The sequence below is a fragment of the Scomber scombrus genome, chromosome 18, assembly GCF_963691925.1.
Source record: "Scomber scombrus chromosome 18, fScoSco1.1, whole genome shotgun sequence".
NCBI classification, from domain to species: Eukaryota; Metazoa; Chordata; class Actinopteri; order Scombriformes; family Scombridae; genus Scomber; species Scomber scombrus.
This window is the reverse complement of record NC_084987.1, coordinates 14,180,807-14,199,713: the sequence shown is the minus strand read 5'-3', so window position 1 is coordinate 14,199,713 and position 18,907 is coordinate 14,180,807. Positions and strand designations below refer to the sequence as shown.

The window sequence follows — 18,907 nt, the reverse complement described above, 5'->3', positions numbered from 1 at the left end:
ACAAAGGCACAAGCCTCTTTATCCCCAAAACATTTCTCTTAAAAAACAAAAACAAAATAGCTTTTTGATGACCATATGCACTGACAGGTCTAACGAAAAAAAAAAAGGTATAGAGGACAGACAAAAGGAGAGGCAAAGGAGCGGGAGCGTCAAAATGTGAAGGGAGACAAGAGATATCAACGACAAATAAACAAAGACAGCATAAAAGATTCTGCAAAAGAACAAAGAATATACGATGGGCAAACAGGACAAGATGTAGGAGGCCTGGACATGGAGGGAAAGGGGGATACACAGCTGTGCGGTTTTTACTCATAACCTCAAGAGCTTCAGCTGAGGAGGTGCCTCTTTTTACAAAAGAAAGAGGCGGACTCCAGTATAGTACAGTAAGTGCTTTGTAATCTTGACCCCGTTTAATGATCCCCAGACCCACCCCACTCATCTGACAATCTGATATGTCCACGTAACGTATCCTAACACACAGAACAGAGTGTAAAACAGATGGAAACAAAACAGTTCTGGGCTTCGGCAGAAAAACTATCAAGTGCAGATACACAGAGGAAAAAGCAGAGGCTCTACAATAAGCAGAGCATGCAAAATATGTTCTCAATATCCAGGAATCCCCTTCTTATACTGATAAGTACTGGGAAAATGTCCCATGATTTAATTTTACAGACACATTTCAGTGCAGCTGACATCAATATTTTTTAAAGGGCGATTCTGTGATGTAAATAATGATAGATGAGTTGTGTTCAGTTGAACACATTATCTGTCCAGCAGTTCAAAGCTCCATCTATGCATTGATGCAGGTGATTCTAAAAATAAAATTGTAAATAAATGGAATTTTGTAATAGCAGGGATGTGTCAAAAGCCCTAAATATAAATGTAATCTCTATATCTACCAGGTTAAACCGTAGAAAAGTTACCTGGTATGAAAGAAAATGTGTAAAATTTAATGGAATGTCAACATCTGATTGTGGAATTTTCTTCCACACATCTAGTAAAAGTAGTGTACACAATCGGGGTAAAAATGGTTGCCAATCTACATGTAAATCCAATCAGAGTATTCAGATACATTTTGAATACTTGGGTGGGGGGTTATAAGGAGCGCTTAAATGTAATTAGTATACCAGCAACCTGTTCATTTTTGAGGCAAACATAATAAAACAAATAACTCAAACAGATTAAAATCATTTTCTAACAAACCCAGGGTGTTTACAAGCCTGTTTGGGATGGCGTGGTGAAAACCAAAGTGGCCACCAAAAGGCCCAGATCAAGTGTTCAAGTACATTTCTCAGATCCCAGGGCTGTGTTAAGGCTGGCTTTACAGTGCCTCCCTGCACCCACAAGCTATTAGTAAGGCAAGCTGCTGCCTCTCTCTGTTACATGTCTTAATGTCTGTATGTCTATCATCCAACAGTTTCAGGCAAAAAACAAAAACACATTTTATAGTAAGATCTATGCAGGAATATGTAAATAGCATGGTACACTACACATAAAGCGCACAAAAAACAAATGATGTAAGGAAATGCATAGAGCATGTAGTCTACCCAGTCACCTCCATGGCACATTCAAACAATTTCACTGGGCTTTTTCCTCATATGTGAAGCATACTCTGCTTTGATAGACGTTCCAACATTTGGACAAGAAACTACACTTTAAGGGCTAAATAAAACAAGCCCTTAAGATTGAGCAAATAAGTGATTGTATGTCAGTCATATTTTTGTGTGAGTGCTGCACACACACACGCGCCTTAATTTCAAAGCCAAAGCGGTACTGTTGCAGACTGCCAGAGTCTGGGGCACCGCTAAGCCTTGCTGATTCAAAATGCTAAGAGGGACACACACATACACACCAGTGGAACTCACTCAAGTGCGCCCACGGATTAGCTTATTTAACAAGCCAGGTGCTTTAAATTCAAGAGGGGAGGGTGTCAAGAAATGTCAAAGCACTGATTTTTTTGTTTTTGTCAGGCCATGAGTAAAAAGAACATGCCAAATACATATGTGGGATTACTGGGAACCCAGCCCAGTAAAAATGGCAACAAACAAACAAATAAAACAAAATTGTGTTGTGAACCAGTAAGTGCACTCTCTCCTCCTGTGCTTCGCTTTATTTACTGTCAGCAGTAAATTAGGTGAACTGCTTTTAAATTCCTGTCAACGTCGTGCTTTTTTTTTTCTCCCCCCAGTACAATCACTTTAACTTGCTGGCTGAGGGAGTCTTAGAGAAACGAAACACAAAAAAAGTAGACTTCACAAGAGTACAATAACATATTCTTTCATCCAGAAGCCTGAAAGGTGGAACTTTTGAGACAGTCTTGTTAGCTCACAGTGTCTCTCGAAACAGCTCAGATGGGTCAGGAAGAGAAGGAGGTTAAAAGGATGTTCACCTTAAGCAAAAAAAATGCTCTGGTGTGGTGGGTGGTGGTGACGCCACACTGCTGGGCTCTTCATTGACTTTTTCTCCTGTTTTCAGTCACATGGCTTCAGGGCCAAATAAAGAGAAAAGCCCCGGTGGTAAATGGAGATGTTTAGCAGACATTGAATTTCTAGTATCCAGTTTGACGGAGCATTTATAGGTCAGTCAGTGAAGAAGTTGCTCTAATAGCCTTTCTATAGAGTAATGAATAGGCATGAGTGTTTGTGTGTGTGTGTGTGTGTGTGTGTGTGTGTGTGTGAATGAGAGAGCAGAGGGCTATAGATAAGCAGAGAAAAATGCAGAACAGACTGCATGTATGAGTCTCTAAGTGTAAACCTATTCGGGCTGCCTATCACGGTACAACATGTAAGAGTTAAAAAAATAACAAAAACAAAAATCGAGTGCTTCAATCTGTCTACCAGCCCTATTAATGTCCACTGAACATGAGTGATGTGGATTTGTAGCCTCCTGTAGCCTTGGTTTGCTTGGGCCATTTGCATCTGTGTGTTTGTGTATGGATGTGTGTATGTGTACGGTGTGCGTCACGTCAGGGTTGAAATCAGGGCAGTGAACAGTCGTCGGGCCCGTCGCTGTTTGAGGCTGTGTCTGAGCCTGCTGCGTCGGACAAGACGCGCCCTGAAGTGACAATGACAGCCCTCCGCTGCTCTTCCTCGCCGACGCTACCCTTCCCCTGGGTGCCCTCGATGTGCTGGATAGCCTGGAGAAACAGGAGGAGAGGGAGAGGGAGAGAGAGAGAGAGAGAGACAGATGGATGAGTGATGTCAGTGACTTTAGCACCCCCTAGTGTTAAGATTTAAAAACACTTTTCAAACCCCAAACCAGAATTTCTTTAACAAAAGAAATTCTTCTTTTTTAACTTTCATAAGCAAATTCTGCTTTTGAATGCCATTTATTCATTTTCTTACTTGAACAATGGTGTCCAGGTTCTGTCGAGATGTGGACACTGTATTGATAACTGATGTCTGGCCCATGGTTACCACGGTGACATGATGGGGCTGTGGAGGTTGGACAGGTGCAGGGACAATGACTGTGGCGTGGTGTGTGGGCGCAGGGGGGGTAGCAGGGGCCAACACCTGGTAGAAAGGAGCAATTATCATACATTACGCTTATGCCACCACTTCACTGTGCTAAGAAGTGATGTTAGCATTACAAACCTGCACAAACTACCATAAATATAATATATATATCCCTCACATACATACTTACATGCTGAAGCAGTGCAGTATACTTAATATTAACCAGACCAGATGTTAAGAATCTCACACTGACCCACATTTTTTCATGTTCAAATGTTAAGGGAAGGGGTTTTTTTTTTCACTTAGTGCAGCTGAGAGCCATCTCCTAAAACTAAGCTTATGGGGCAACCAGTTATTTTCCACCAAAACAATGCGGCAAGCAGTGCTCAGATTTCTTATGGTGTGACACTAAACAGGTGCTCAGGATCTATGTGAGATTGAGAGTATACTCGTTCTTCGTCAACTGGGTCTGTCACACCACTCGACCTCCAAATGCATCACTTAAAAACAGCTTTCCCTTCACTCAAAGTCCACTACCTAGCTTTTTCCAGAGCTTTCAGCTGCATTTAATGATATAATATTAGTAATGCTCTGGGTTATAAAATGTTATAACTGTGAGATGTGGTTAAAAACTTATAATTCATTCAGCAAACTTCAAATGTAATATCTAAGCAGATCATAGGGGTTTAGTTGCAAGAGATTCATGATGATAGTAAAAGAAAAATATTTTTTAATGAGGGTTATATATTTATTTCCCAATATAATTTTAAAAATTGTTTTAATTTTTGTCAATTCATAGTGATATTGATTTGAGGTCATATCATTCAACTCTGCCTGGTGAGTCACAAAGTGGTGCTTGGCTAATCTAGAGTGTATCAATCATCTTTCACTACCAGTGCCCAGCTGCTACTAGGACTAAATGGGCAGACAGCTTGTGCCGATTGATTTGGCATCATGTTCAGTTAGGGTCAGCCTCTGGAAACAGGATACTGCGGCTGTCAGGACAGGAGACAGACACAGCAGAAAGATGTGTGAGCCGCTCATTTAACACATTGTAAATGTGTCTTAGCTGTTCGCAGCTTCAACTGTGCACATGAAAGAGACTGGCATAAGCGACTGTTAGTGTGACTATCTACAGTACACTGCGAGATCAGCCAGGTGTGCATGTGCAATATGTTTCTATATAGCTGTCTTTTAAAAAAAATGTAATTCTGAACACAAGAGTTAGGAGGGGGAATTTGGTGCCAGCTAGTCTGTTTACTGAATCCAAGAGCTTACTGTGTATGACTGTTTAAAAACCTCTTAGAATATGTCAAGATAAAAAAAAAAAAGAGTACCATCAGTAAACTGACACAGAATTTATGATTTAAGTGATCAAATTGACCAAACAAAAACACTAAAGCAGTCTTAGACTAGATTGAATTCCTTGTTATGGTGTTTGAAATTTATGCCCATGTGTCAACTATATACATATATTCAACGAGAAAAATTGAAGTCTAAATATGACAGCTGCCAAATTGACAAAAACTCCTCTCCTCAATTTTGTATAGCCGGAGTAAAAAAAAAAAAAAAGTAAACTCTATCAGCATATGAGTGTTATTCTCTAAAGGATTCTACTGTTTACACATTAGTCACACTCGTATGCAAATGTTTCCAACCTGTGGGCTGTGGGCTGGAGTAAGGTCCCTCTCCAGCTGCTTATGCTGCTGCAGACAGACAAGGCTCTGTGTCTGGGCCTGCTGCTCCTGGAGCTGTTGGGCGATCGCCTTCAGTTTCTCTGGGTACAACTGGGCATCCAGGGAACGCATCTGGCTCACAGAGTAGGAGATAAAGGTGTGAGTAAGTGTGTAAAAAAAATATTGGATTTGTCATTTGAAATGGGCAGAAATTGTGTTACACGTCACGGTTGTTGCTCACCTGATCCTCCAGCATCATCCTGACCGAGCGCTCTTTCTCCAGCTGCTGCCTCAGCTCGATCATCTCCCTCCTCAGGTCATCGGTCTTCTCCTCCTCGAGGATGTCTGGCGAGCCGATCCCTTCATCCTTCTCCTCTGCACGCCTCCTCTTGGGGGACGAACCGCTTAACTCCTGGGGAGAGCAAAGAGAAAGGAGGAATAAAATCATCGATTAGGGAATCTATGGAAAGGTGAGCACTGAAATTGATGATACTTGAAAGCATTAAAAAAAAAAGAAGAAGCTGAGTAACAGGTTCGTTCAAAGTTTTAGGATCTGTATGATGATGCTTTACTTGTAGGATTCGTTTGAGCTGATTGTTCTGCTGCAATAGTCGTGTTTTCTCCTGCTCCAAAGTAAAAATGTACTCTGCTGTCTGTTGTAGGATGGCAGCCTGAGGAGAAGAAAAGAAGAAAGTTTTCATTTGAACGTGAATTCAGACCTTTACAGATACATCTAGCTCATCATCCAGTTCAAACCTCTCTTTGTGACCCACCTTGCTGAGCTTCTCTCCATCGCTGTGTGGGATGAGGGTTTTAAGGGACTGGAATCCAGCATTGATGCTCTGCATACGCCGACGCTCATTGCTATTGGCAATCTCTCTGCGAATTCGCCTCTCTTGGTCCCGGGCTGTTTCTGGGGTCAGAGGAATGTTGGCCAGACTAAGAAAGAAAGGTAGGTAGGGGCATTACAGTCAGTGGGACATAAAGACAAAATAAGACATACAGTTTCAGCACTTTCACCCTTACATTTCGCCTTAATCCAATGATAGGAGAAGCATCAAAAATAGAAAAAAAGTTATAATGTAATTTGTTCTGACAAACGACCCATTCAGTAATTCCACTGGACGCATGCAGGCTAACAAGCACTGACAAGCTACCAGAATGTAGCTACCACTGTACAGTCATTATGTTCTTAAAAGTTCAACATTGTTATTCAGACTGCTCATCCTCAGATACTTACACACTATTACTTACACATCATCAATTTGTGGTATCAAATGCTTTCCATGGGTTTTTCTGTGATTAAGTGTTTTGAAGCAACCCAAAGACTTTTCATCTGCTTTTTCTACACCAACTTCTGTTAGTACAAGGGCATCAAATTGTAACCAAAGCTGAGTATATTGTCGGCATAAATACTTAACTCCTCTAAACACAGTTATGTCTCACTCAAAATGCAACATGTCTTGTGACTTCATCTGTCGAGGATGCTGTCACTGGAGATCACAGTTTTTTCTCTCTTTGATTTTGAGGGACTGACTGTCAGCAGTTTTATTAGAGCTACTTTTGAAAACTTAATTAAAATTGTTTATTGTGTAAGGTCTGCGGATTGTCCACAATAAAAAAGGACAGGACGTTGTTTCTTGAAACAGACATTGCTGTTGAGTTTCCTGTTACATCATTGTAATGGTGTGGCAGTAGAACTGTGCATATGCAAGCTCCTGTGTATAACACTAAAGGTAAGTGGGAAAAAAGGTTTTTAATTTTATTATGATTTGGTTGAACTGACCCTTAAATCTTTCTATTGAATGGACTAAAGCATGCAAAATACATCGGCTATTTTTAACCCATATTGACTGTGCATTAGTCTTTTAAGTCCATACCTAACTATTCATGTGCGGATTGAAATAATTACTAAAACATTTAAGAATCTAAAACATTTCCAGGGTTTAATGCAGTGGGTCATTGCAAGGATTAGAGAAACCCTAAAACTTCTTATACCCTAAAACAAAAATTCAAGTCCACGTTGCCCTGCATCAACCCTTCTGACTTGTCCTTGTACAGACACAGAAAAGGCTACAATATTTTTCCTCTGACTCTCTGCCATTTCTCAACAGGTGTTTAAGCTCACACTGATGTGTACAATATGCAGTGGTTATGATTATGATGTTTAATGAGTGATAATGCTTCCTCCTGACATTTCACAACATGTCATATAGGAATCACACATATAAAAAAGGTATCTTTTCAGTGGCACTAAAGCTGGTACCTCCAGTTGACTTTTTCTGAGACGAAAAAGAAGCAGCATCCAGATTGCAAATATTTACACCCTAAAATTGTGGAGAAAAGCCACCGTAAACCCTCTGCTGTAATTCAGTTAAGGGGGAAATTCTAACCAAACTTCCTCTAACAACCTCTGTATCGAGCTCAGTATCTCTGGGACCCTCTCTAGCCAAGCTCTTATCTATACTGACTCAGCTGCCTCAGTGCAAACACTGGGAACAATTGTGCAGACACAGATGAGAAAAGTTGTGTGTGTATTAGTGTGTGTGTGTGTGCGCGTGTTTGCTTGCGCACATTGCAGTGGGACATCTAGCAAACACATCCATTGCCAAAACATGATCAACTGGGCCTGGACTTCACCATATCACACAAATACAAACCACTACAGAAGAGCTGTAAAGGATAAAACAGGAGTTAAAACTACCAGGCAACTGAGAAAAGTCGATTAATATTTTAGCTGATCTGCAGGTTAATTAACACACACTATTTTGATACCCAATTAATGGTCAATGTAATTGCTTTTTTTGTTGTTGAAAAAAAGCCGAACATTGATGGTCACAGCTTCTGAAAAGGTGTGAATTTGCTGCTTCACTTGTCTTGTGTTATTAAAAAAATTGAATATATTTGGGTTTTGAATTGTCAAGATATTTGAAAAAGTCATCTTGGACTCTAGCTACCGGTGATGGGCATGTTTCACTATTTTCTGAAACGCTATTAGCCCAAGTATTAATAAGCAGATGAACTGATAATGGAAATAATAATTGGTTGCAGCCCAACAAAAAGTGTTAGTAATTGGATTTATTTCTTATTAACATGGGGTGTTTATCATTGTAATAATATATATATATTTCATTTATTACAAGTTTTCATGTTGCAACTTGATCGTTATATAGTTACGTGGTCTCGTGATTAGTTGATAAAACAGTAACAATTTATCTCACACAGCAATAAGCACGTGAAGTCAATCTGGGTTAATTTGGGGGCATATTTAAAAAACACATACAGAGGACTACATTTCCCAGATTGCCCTTGTCACTGTCAGCAGCAACAGCAGCAGCAGCAGCAGCATATCCCTCCGCCTCCGTCTTCACAGCGCTGCGGACGTATCGACGGGCCTTCCGCGACACTCATGCACACACACACACCCCCTTATTAATAACGCCACTTATCATTTTTCTGTCTCCTCGCGAACGCCAGGTGTCCCTTTTTTACGGGACAATCGCATAAAGTGTGAGTCGCAATAAGCTCCCCTCGTACTCCCCGGCTCTAGCACCACCACCACCGTGCTCCAAGCAGACTTTTCGTGTCCTCCGCCATTACAACAATGCGGCAGGCAGCATGGCAGAGGTGCGGGATGAAAAGACGCAGTGGTTGCGACTCCGTTGCGCGAAGGAGACCCGCAGAAACGTCTGTTAAACTATCGCCACGTCGAGCGTGGGTCATTTTGACACCACTTGTTAATTTAAGCGATAGAAGTGTACAAAAACAGGGCGCCATAAACAGGAAACATTGGCCAGACCCCCTCATCGCTTTTAGTACAAGCCACAAGCATGGCCGCACTACCCACAATAACTTCGGATCGCTGTGAGCGAAATCTGCAGCCCTCGTATGACACCCAGCACGTATAATCTTTCCTTTTCTTATGCAAATCACAGCACTTATAGGTGTCAGTTTGGGGATATTTTGAGGATAAATAGAGCAGGGGGATGCGCTCCGGAGCGGAGTAGCAGCGTGGTGTGCACGGAACCACGTGGTTTATGTTTGTTAGCCACAAAATGCATCGATTTTGCAGTCAAATGTGTGAAATAACATCGCGGGGTGGTTGCTGCGGTCTGAGTCAGAGCCCCCACATGCCCGGGCGCAATATGATTTCAGTCTTTGATGACAATTAATGCCCGCAGCTTCCCTGTGAGTGGGTCGTGTACATAATAACAGATCAGACCGAGCATGTTGCCTCAGCGCCGTCGCTAAGTGCGCGCACTCCAAACAGATGACTTATAATAATACACACAGCATGCAGGGTGAAGAAGCGCCTTTATACGCACCTACAAAGACCTCCAATCACTTCTTTCTCCGTTTTCCTGAAATGTTGCAAAGAGGGCACCTTCTGAGCTGGTACCATGAAATACTCCATGCTCGCCTCTCTTCCAGTTTGGTCCCCCCCCCCACCTCCAAAAAAAAAAAAAAGCAAAAACAGTCACCGTAGGATAAAAGAAAAATGATGACGTTGGTGAGCAAAAATCCCGTGATCCGACGCGGGTTAAATCCTCAAAGAATATATGAATCTCTCGCCTGTGTAATGTAGTAGTTTGGGGCTGCTGAGAGTTGTAATGTTACTCGACTTCCAGCTGATGGGGTTCCCTCGTTGTGTGTGGCGCTCTACCTCTCTCTCTTTCTCTCTCCCTCCCCTTTGCTTTCTCCCTCTGCATGACCGTGTGCGTGTGTGTGTGTATGCAGCTGATCGGATGGCTTTCAAGGCGGGAAACAGCTGGTAGGAGTCACTGCACTACCAAAGCCTCCCTCCGCAGAGACGGGGGACTGCATGTAAACAAAGGACTATTTAGCGCAGAAATACACCGACAGGAAAACGCGCATGTGGAGTTAAATGGGATTATCTGTCTTTAAAAGGAATTACAGCAAAGCATTGACACTTAATTTATGATTAAATGTGCGCTATAGTGTTGAACTAAAGCAATCCTCCAGTCATCCAGGCGGTGATTAACATAACATATCAATTAAAAATCTTTCCCCTTCACATTAATTGCCTCAGTTTACATAATTACCACTTTTTTATATATTAAGAGCGCCTATAACTTTAGTAAAGCATTATTAAAAGATATGTTAAAAACAGGTAATTATATAATCATAGCGCCTGAAGTCAGTTTATATCCTTTTTTCATTGCAATAATCCAAATGTGTATTGCATCTCGGCAGCTATAGAGTCTGGTAATGTAGCAGGACTACTATAGGGGCGGATACTCAACAGCTGCGATAAGCGAACAAGAGATCAGCTGACGAGTTGGCAGCAGGGCTGCACAGCAACAGCGCACCGCGGGAAGGACACACTGCTTCTGCTGCTGCTGCTGACACTCAGTATTCACAGTGATCACCATTTTGCGCTTAAAAGTGGTAGTTTGGGAAGATATAATTGCAGGTGCTGTGATTGCACGTCACGTTAATACTGTAGGTTAGAGGCTAAATGAGGTGAATGCAGCGAAACCGGATACACAATGGGAGCTGTAGCTAAAATTCGCTTTTGCACCCGGAAATGTGGAAAGCACCAGTGGCACGTTATGTGGAGACGCAAGTTAGCGTTTATTGAGTCTACGTTAAGCGATGCAGCTGCAAGTTAATAATAACATCTGTAACGCTCATACAGCTGTTCACATGGAAATGACCTTGACGGAGTTGCAAGAAAGTAGTCCGTGGCAGTGAAGAGAAGACAGATAAATAACAAAGACGGATAAATGGACTTTATAAATTGATTGGAAATATTGCAAATAGGAAAAATAGGGATTTGAAATAATACATTTCTTTGCCTAATTTCTGGAATTACTAATTGGTGCATTCATATCTAAAGTGACTGCTGTATGTGCAGTTTACAATACACAGGATTATATTCTAGTTTTAGAAGGAGAGTTTTTTTTGTATTGCTTATTTTATATTAGTTATTAATTATCAATTGATAGATACAATCTCAATATTAAAGTCTGGTTGTATGGTTGGCTTACAGCTACCAGATCTCTTATTCAGCTGCCCTCTGGAAAGGCAGCTGAAGTAAAATCAGACACTATTGTTCTAACTTAATATTACGCACAGTACCGACATGCAAAGGCCCACACGGGAAGTATTATTAGTTAACTTAAATACTTGTTTTTGGACTGTTTTTGTGTTATTGCTGTGACTCAGTTAAGCTGCCGTGTCACTGAATATGTAATTTTCTATGGAGGTCATCATTCAATTCTAAAACAAATACATAAAAGAAAATCCAAATCCAAATAAGGAGCTGTTCAAATGTCATTAGCTCTACAGCACAAAATGCTTTGGTGCAGATAAGGGAATCCAGATCTTTACAGAAGTAAAATGTATTGTCATGTATGAACTGCATGATCTTTAATTTAAGAATATTGACTGGTTGGGAAAATGTAGTTTTCCACAAAATGGAAGTACAGTATATGACTTTACAAATCTATTTTACTAATAAATCAAATCTTTAAAGGGATCAATAGGTTAATTAATTAAATATTCTCCCAGGCTGCTTCATGCCCCCTAGTGGTGGCATGTTCTTAAAGGCTTATCGTGCACAGATAAACACCTCAGCATCAGACAAACTGAGTGGCACAGGGTGAAAAGGTGAAAGCGGGGGTGGTGGTGGTGGTGGTGGTGCTTGTTTTATTGCTTGTCAGACTTCCTTTAAAGCTGCTACACAGGCTACGACTTACTATACTTGGATGCCTTTGTAAGAGTCATTTACAGAAGTTGGTACCTTGATTTGTGATGTATTGTGATCAGTTATAGAAATGGCAAAAATTAACACAATGATAGCGTACATCAGGCTGAACAGTGGTCACATGTACACACTCATTAACACTGAAACAGGCAGAACTGGACTGTAGGTCAGATCTTACTTCACACAACTTTAAACATCATTCTTTACTTCTTCATGATATGAAAGAGGGTTTTTTGTTGAGTGAACCAATTAAACACAATATTTCATCCTCAACAGACTACAGATGTGCTTCACAAAACATGCATTGTGTATCTAGCGGTAATTTCTTAAAAAAATTATTTTGGCTCTACACTTCTGTCATATAATGGTAATAAAAACAAGCCACTTAACATTTGTATAATTAAACTTTTGTATTTGTATAAATATAAAGGTTAAATATCTGAAAATCTACCACATTATTCACAGTTGGTCTACAGTAATCATCGTTTTTTTTCTCAAACTCAATCTTGTAACTGTAATCTTATTATGCTGTTATTGTGGGAAATAAATGGGATTAGGAGAAATATCAAAAATCAAAGCAAACTGTGCAGTGATTTAAAAGCAGAAGGTGGATAAATTGATGTCCATTTGAAGAGGGCTGGTTATGGAGCTGACCATTCCTGCCATTGTTGTCTTTAGTATAAAGATGCCCTTTAATGTGTTTTTTTCTCACCTGTTACATTTATTATCTGATCAAGGAATGTACCAAAAGATAGCAAAGTCATAACATACGAAAGCAATTACATGTATTCAAGTACTGCAGGTGAGTACAATTCTGAGATACTTCAAGTGGAAATAACATCCTATGCCTTTTTACTACATTGTCTACTAGTTATCTTTCAGATTATATTACAAGACATGAGATCAAACACTTACAGAATATCATACATCATTATAGTAACCACCCAACATAAATGTTGTAGGCCTAATTAAGTATTTGATCAATTAAACTCTGATTTTGGGGGCTAGTTTTGTCTTAAGTAATGTTTGATTTGTAGCAGATGCTATGATTTTGTCAGTATATAATGCTTTATATTAGGTTTATTTCTGAAATATAATACATTTTTGTTATAGTGAACTGATGGTCACTGTCTGCATGTTGGTCATCACCATGTGTATGTCAGAAGTTATACCAGCCCCTCAGTTAAGCAACATTTGGTTGTGTTTTCATGGCAGCCTGTTGAGAAAGAGGTGGTGGCCAGCATGAGAGCAGAGACGTCTAAAAAAGTCTGAGGAAGAAAACAACGCGGTGGTGCTACCCTTCATGATGGCCTGTTGATGGTGTGGAGCTGAGGCGGAGAGATGGCCATGAGGATAGAAAGAGAGAGAGAGAGAGGGAGAAAGAGGGGGAGAGTTTGGAGAGCAGCCGGGGACTGCCCACGGTGGATGGGCGGAGCAGTAAGCATGCGCTGAGCTGGCAGACTCTGGGCTGGTCCTGACGGGCTGGCTGGGCTCCGGGCGGCTGTCTGTGCGCTTCAGACGGTCGTGGGGGAGACTACCATCAACACTCAGCGTCTCCTCGAGTGCTTAGAGGGGGGGAAAAAAGACAGAAGAGACACGGGGATAACTGGGAGAAAAGAAAGCCAAACAGCCCCACCTCGGCATCTGGAAAAGCACCGAAGAGGAAGGGGACGATCCTCCCCCTCTACCCCACACCCCGTCGCCAACCCGCCCTACCTACCCTACCCACCACTTCGTGCCATCCCTCTGGTCTGAACTGCCCTCCCCCCTCCCCCCTAGGAGAACCACGACCACCCATAGGAAACCCCCACTTGACCAGCGTTGCCATTAAGTGATGCGCTCTGAATTAGGAAGAAATCACCTATGCGCTTTTGATGCACAGTACAACCAGTGGTCTTCATTTTTCCACAGCGGGAACAGTTAAGGCTACGGATTTGGGTGTTTACACTTTTTTTTGACGGGTTTCCAGTGGTATGATAACATGCATTATATATCATCCAACGGCAACAGACAAGGCTGTCACTTCTTCGATTAGTCTTTATTTAAACAACCAGCTGTCACATACGCTGCATTCAAGCTGATGTTTGATTTGTCCATGCTTAGAAATAATACTGATAATGGTCTGGGAACGGACCGCCTCTCCAGACACCTAGTGATATTTTCTCAAGACGTGTCAGCTCTATATTTCGTTTTTATCGAAGAAAAAGCGACAAATTGACGAGGAGTCTCTTGACACCGACGGCGCTTGAGCCAAAGGACTTTGCGTGGTGAAGTTTGCACCGGGAAGAGGGTTGACCAAGTCGGAGATATCTCGGCCATATCCACGGCATTTTCACTGTAAGGTAAGCCAGAAGCAGCCCCGTGTTGCATGTCAGTCTTGTGAATTGTGTTTATTGTCATGTGTGTCCACGTTGGTCTCAGTGCGTTGTGCGTACCATGAAAAAAAAATGTACGGGTTCAAACAGGGCAGTGACCTATTTTCAGAGACTATCCAGCGGTGCGCCGATACCCTGCAGCCTGGACTCCCCACACTGTCATATTCAAGGCCGGTCGTGGCGGACGTGCCTTTGCCGGCGTTTGTGTAATTTACGCAGACCCGGTGCCAATACCTATTTCAACATGGGAGCGACCTTTTCCTCTGGTCTGCATCCTCTCTGAAACGATCACCCTCTCCTCAACCCTGAGAGGCTTTTTTAGAGCGGTATCACAAATCCTGCTCTATATATGGGCGTACATCACAGCTCAGCCAGCTGTTGTGCAAGATTGAAGCTCGCACTGAGCCCTCTTCTGTCACAACATCTGATAAAGAGTTCAACGTCTGCAGCCCGCTGACAGCCACTTAAACCAGCGATGTACTGGTAAATAAAGAAGGTGGGTAAACTGTGACCTCAAGATACACATAAGGTAAACACCCAACAAAATCATGGACATTTTTAGAATTACAGCATGCCTTCCCCAAAGTATGCTTTTTCCCAAAGCACACTTTGTTTTTCTGGCTGTGTTCCCTGCCACAACAGCAGATAAATATCTTCATGACTACAGCCTTCTACTAGTTATTTATGCTTAATCAAATCTTTTCAGTATGGCCCACATACTAAGTAACTGGAACTTGTCTTTTCAGTTTATCATTTTTGTTTAGACCAATTCTAACTTAGTTGAGGCCATGCATGTAGTGCAGGGGGCAAAGATGAGCACAGGCAGAGAGGCCTAGATAAAGAGCTATTTTCCTCCAATTAAGCAATTCCACTGTCCCTGAGCCTCATTGTGTGCACATTGGGACTGGGTTTGGGATGGACCTTCTCCCCATTGGCTGCCTCCCATGGGCCCATTGTTCCAGAAGATGCCAGGGGAAAGAGCCAGGCCTTGCCAAGGCAGACCTAACAAGCCCTGTGCTGGAGAGGAATAAGGCCTGATCATTAAAAGCATTAGGCCACAATACAGATTGAGGCACACTCAGGGGGCTGCAGTTGTGTTTTGGATCGGAGTCGGATAGCTGTATATTTCCAAGGTGACTGTGAGGTACTGTATGAACAGTATCGTGTTGGTGCATGTGTGTCACACAGACAGCACATGAGACCGGAGGAGGTCTGGCCATGGGCCCACTGGACCTCTCTCAGAGTATGTGAGGAAGAGGAGCAGTGAAAGAGGTCGCGCAGGCTTTCTTCAGGGGGAGGACTTTGACTCCCTCCTTCCTTCCTCACTCTTCCAGGCCCCTGCTATTTAATCCATAACCCCTCTCTGAACTGTGAGCACAGGTGCTACACACATCCACTGGCCATCCAGTGCATTGTTTATCCAATCAGCTGATGATCAGTTCAGTTGCAGGTCAACCATAATATCCATCTGACAGACAGACTGGGGCCAGACAGAGAGGTATCTATCACTATCGGCACACTGGTTACTGAGGCGAGGCCTTTCTCACACGGTACTTAGTCACTGCAGAGCAAATGCAGTCAGCTCCACCATAGAGCCAGATGTCCACTGAGGTCCAGCTGTGCATCCCTGTGGTGGCATTCCACACTGGATGTGTGTGTGTTTGAGTAGGCAGCCTTTTTGCTGTACATTTTCTCATCCTGACTGCATGCTTGGCCAGATGTAGATACTTGGACAGCTGCAGGGAGCAACAGCTTGCACAGAGTTTTTGTCAGAGTTACAGGTTTGACACCAACTGGCTTCATCTGCTGTAATTAGTATGGCAGCGGCTATACCATAAAAGCTTTCCACCATTTCAGTTTCTGAAATCAAATCATGGGTGTGGTTCTCATCCCCCTCCCCAGTTTTCCTTGTGTATTGAGATTTTGCCCCATACCGCAATTCTGTGACTTCATACCCCTGAGCTGAGGTCTCAAACTGTGTGAGAGAAGGGCAGCTGCTTTATGGTGGAAAAGGTGGACCCTAATGGCATATTCTTGCGTCAGAGAGCAACCACGAGGCATGTGGTAGAGGGATGGTGGGAACCCACAATGCACTTGTACTTAATGCCTTAGACCAGCCTAATAAAAGTATACCACATCTGATATTAAGAGAAGCATATTCAGTTGATTCTTATATTATGAGAGATGGTGCCACAAGGAAACATGTTAGAATGCTGGCAAAGAAAAATCCTCTGATATCTAAGGTGAGCAAGTTTAGTTTTTTACAGTGTTGTCAGTCCGCTGTGGTGCCAGGAGGAGTTATTGCTACTAGTAAATGTGTGGAATGCAAGCGGCACAAACTACACTCTCCTGGTGTAGTTTGTGCCAGTGTGAGTGTTTGAATTAATATCGCAGTGGGGCTCCATAGCTGCTGGGGATTATGGTCAAGCTGAAAGGCAACTCAGCAGCAGGGGAGGAAGGATTACAGTGGTCAGTGAATGAGGCAGCACGCAGTGAAAACAAGGCACCTGACACACACTTACATTTATCTTTTCATAGGATAAGATCCTCTTTATTTCCGATTCCCATGACAGACATGTCCTTTCTGTGGCGACACTTGTAGCCAAGGGCTTGGTGACAGTTATGACTAATCAGATGAACACTGTTGTCATGCATTAGGGTGCTCGACAGATGAAATACAACCACAATTAAGGGTATGCCATTTTTCTAACATGTTGAATGGAGTTGGACATGCCAGCTCTTGCCCTTTATTTGGGCTGAAAATGTCAAAGGAGATGCATGATGCACCCAGGTGCAGCTATGTGTCTCTGGTGAAATGAGTTGAGAGAGGATGTGGTGTAAAATATGGTATCTATGGTCAGATTTGGGTAAGGACATTATGAGTATTTTTTAATATTTACAATATTATATTGACGTGTTTGTCCTCTGAACACTGTTTCTTACAGAACCCACAAAAGCTATTAATTAATTTCCCAATCCACCTGCTAACTTTTGAGTTTTTGTCAAATTCTTTACAATTTTGCAGCTGATATTGACTGTATGGTATAGGGGAAATCATGACACTAAAGGCTGAATCAATGTGACTCAATCTCCCACAGAGCTGATGAACTTAAGTTAAACCTGAAAATGACAGTAAATGACTCTCATTGCGGATGTACATTTTTTCCATGCTAATCATCACCATGTGTGCAGCAGTGGAGGTGGCACTCATACTTTGGAGCAGTGCAGTGTGATGTGTGTGTGTGTGTGTGTGTGGGGTGATGGCCAAGTTCCCCGACCCATACATTAAGAATAGACAAAGCGGATACAGAGCCTGACTCACACTAACTTGCGAGCTGAAAGAGACCAGTGCGTACCGCTTTGCTCCCTGGCTGGCTGGGCTCACGGACCGTGCATTTTTCTCCAGTTAAACTGTAACCACTAATCACCTCACGGCCTCACCGTTTCCTCCTGGAACGAACCATTCCTGGGTCCCCTGGGTGGGTTAAAATGGCCCCTCGGGGATATATGGTCTACCCGTTTTTAAAAATCACCTGCATAGGACATCCCAAATGACAGCAGGGTTTTGCTCTTTGTGTGAGAATCTGCCATGGTGAAGTTTAGGGGTCAGTTCCTCTGCTGCAAGTCTGCAAGCCTGCATTTCCAAAATAAACACAGACAACTCAGTGCCTCACTCCAACTACCCCACCCTACCTCTTCTCATTCTCCTTAATGCTCCTTCTGCGCTCCCTGCTCAGTGTTTCTATCGTGTGAGAATTTCAGCTTTCGGAGTGCTTCAGACAATATGCAGACCATGTCTGGGGCAGGGCACATTTGATGGGGAAAAGTTAAAGAAAGAATATAAGAGTAAAGCCAAGACATGGAAGAATAACAGCAATGTAAAGAAGTTGGCAGAGAAAGGGGTGGAGGGAGAGGAAAGCCGGTTTTTACAAAGTCCATTTCAAGTTAGTTCCCACCAACATACTTAATATTTAACTTATAGATGATAGTAAAAGTGCATCTAACGGGAGCCTTTTAGATATCTGGAAGCTCAGTTCAGGGAGCCGTGAGTTGTACAGTAATATGCTCAGAGTAATGCAGTTTAAGTGGAGACACAGCTGGTTTGTATTATTATTTACTTGCTTAGCCAACACCCCGGATTCTCTAGTATACCCTCAATAGCACTACAGCAGTTCAGTATGACTGAGGTATGTATGTATGCATGTGCCTGTTTGCTTGTTTGAAGAGAACGAAAGGGAGGAGTTGGACAAGAGGGGCTCTGCTTGCAAGTATGGGTGAGGAAAAGCATGCTGGGAAGGGAGAGACGGGGAAAGGGATTGATGGTGGGTTTTTTTAGAGAAGGGGATGAGGGAGAGACGGGTGAGGCATTTTTGAGACTCAAATAAAGCTCTCAAGTCTGGGCCTGGGCCTGGCTCTCTGTCTGGGCATATCCAGTCCTGTCAGCTAGCTTCCAGACTTTGCCCCTTCACCCCCTCCTCCCCTCCCTTCTTCCCTCCATCCCCGACTCCCTGGGACTCCATCTCCTCCTCGCTTTTAACTCCATTTCTGTTCCCTCTATCCTTTCGTCCCTCCCTCGCATTTTCGTCTCCCACTTTCCATGAGCTCCCAGCTTCATACTGTAGCCGACGCTTACATTATATAAGATGGTCTCCATGTTATACATGCAAAGAA

General features: G+C 42.6%; 2 protein-coding genes across 4 annotated transcripts in view; one reads left to right on the top strand and one right to left on the bottom strand.

The window, feature by feature from the left end:
- Nucleotides 1-9,785, bottom strand: tfap4 (transcription factor AP-4 (activating enhancer binding protein 4)). The gene is made up of 7 exons (XM_062438731.1): nt 9,457-9,785; nt 5,905-6,070; nt 5,704-5,802; nt 5,373-5,543; nt 5,114-5,263; nt 3,345-3,512; nt 1-3,136 (listed from the first exon to the last, which is right to left on the bottom strand). The coding sequence occupies exons 1-7, from the start codon at nt 9,543-9,545 to the stop codon at nt 2,978-2,980; spliced, it is 1,002 nt and encodes a 333-aa protein (XP_062294715.1). The 5' UTR covers nt 9,546-9,785; the 3' UTR covers nt 1-2,977.
- Nucleotides 9,786-13,360: 3,575 nt separating this feature from the next.
- glis2b (GLIS family zinc finger 2b) overlaps nt 13,361-18,907 on the top strand; it is a 31,180-nt gene continuing 25,633 nt past the window's right edge. For 2 of the 3 annotated variants that reach the window (XM_062437992.1, XM_062437993.1), the window contains exon 1: nt 13,361-14,203. The gene's annotated coding sequence lies outside the window, so the exon portion shown is untranslated. The remainder of the gene's footprint in view (nt 14,204-18,907) is intronic. The other variant, XM_062437994.1, reaches the window with a different exon arrangement.

Coding starts and splice junctions, on each gene's coding strand:
- tfap4 (XM_062438731.1), bottom strand. CDS start 9,545: ATGGAGTATTTCATGGTACCAGCTCAGAAGGTGCCCTCTTTGCAACAT. Junction 3,513..5,113: donor CTCCAGCCCACAGCCCACAG/GTTGGAAACATT, acceptor CCTTTCTACCAG/GTGTTGGCCCCTGCTACCCC. Junction 3,137..3,344: donor ACCTGGACACCATTGTTCAA/GTAAGAAAATGA, acceptor CTGTTTCTCCAG/GCTATCCAGCACATCGAGGG.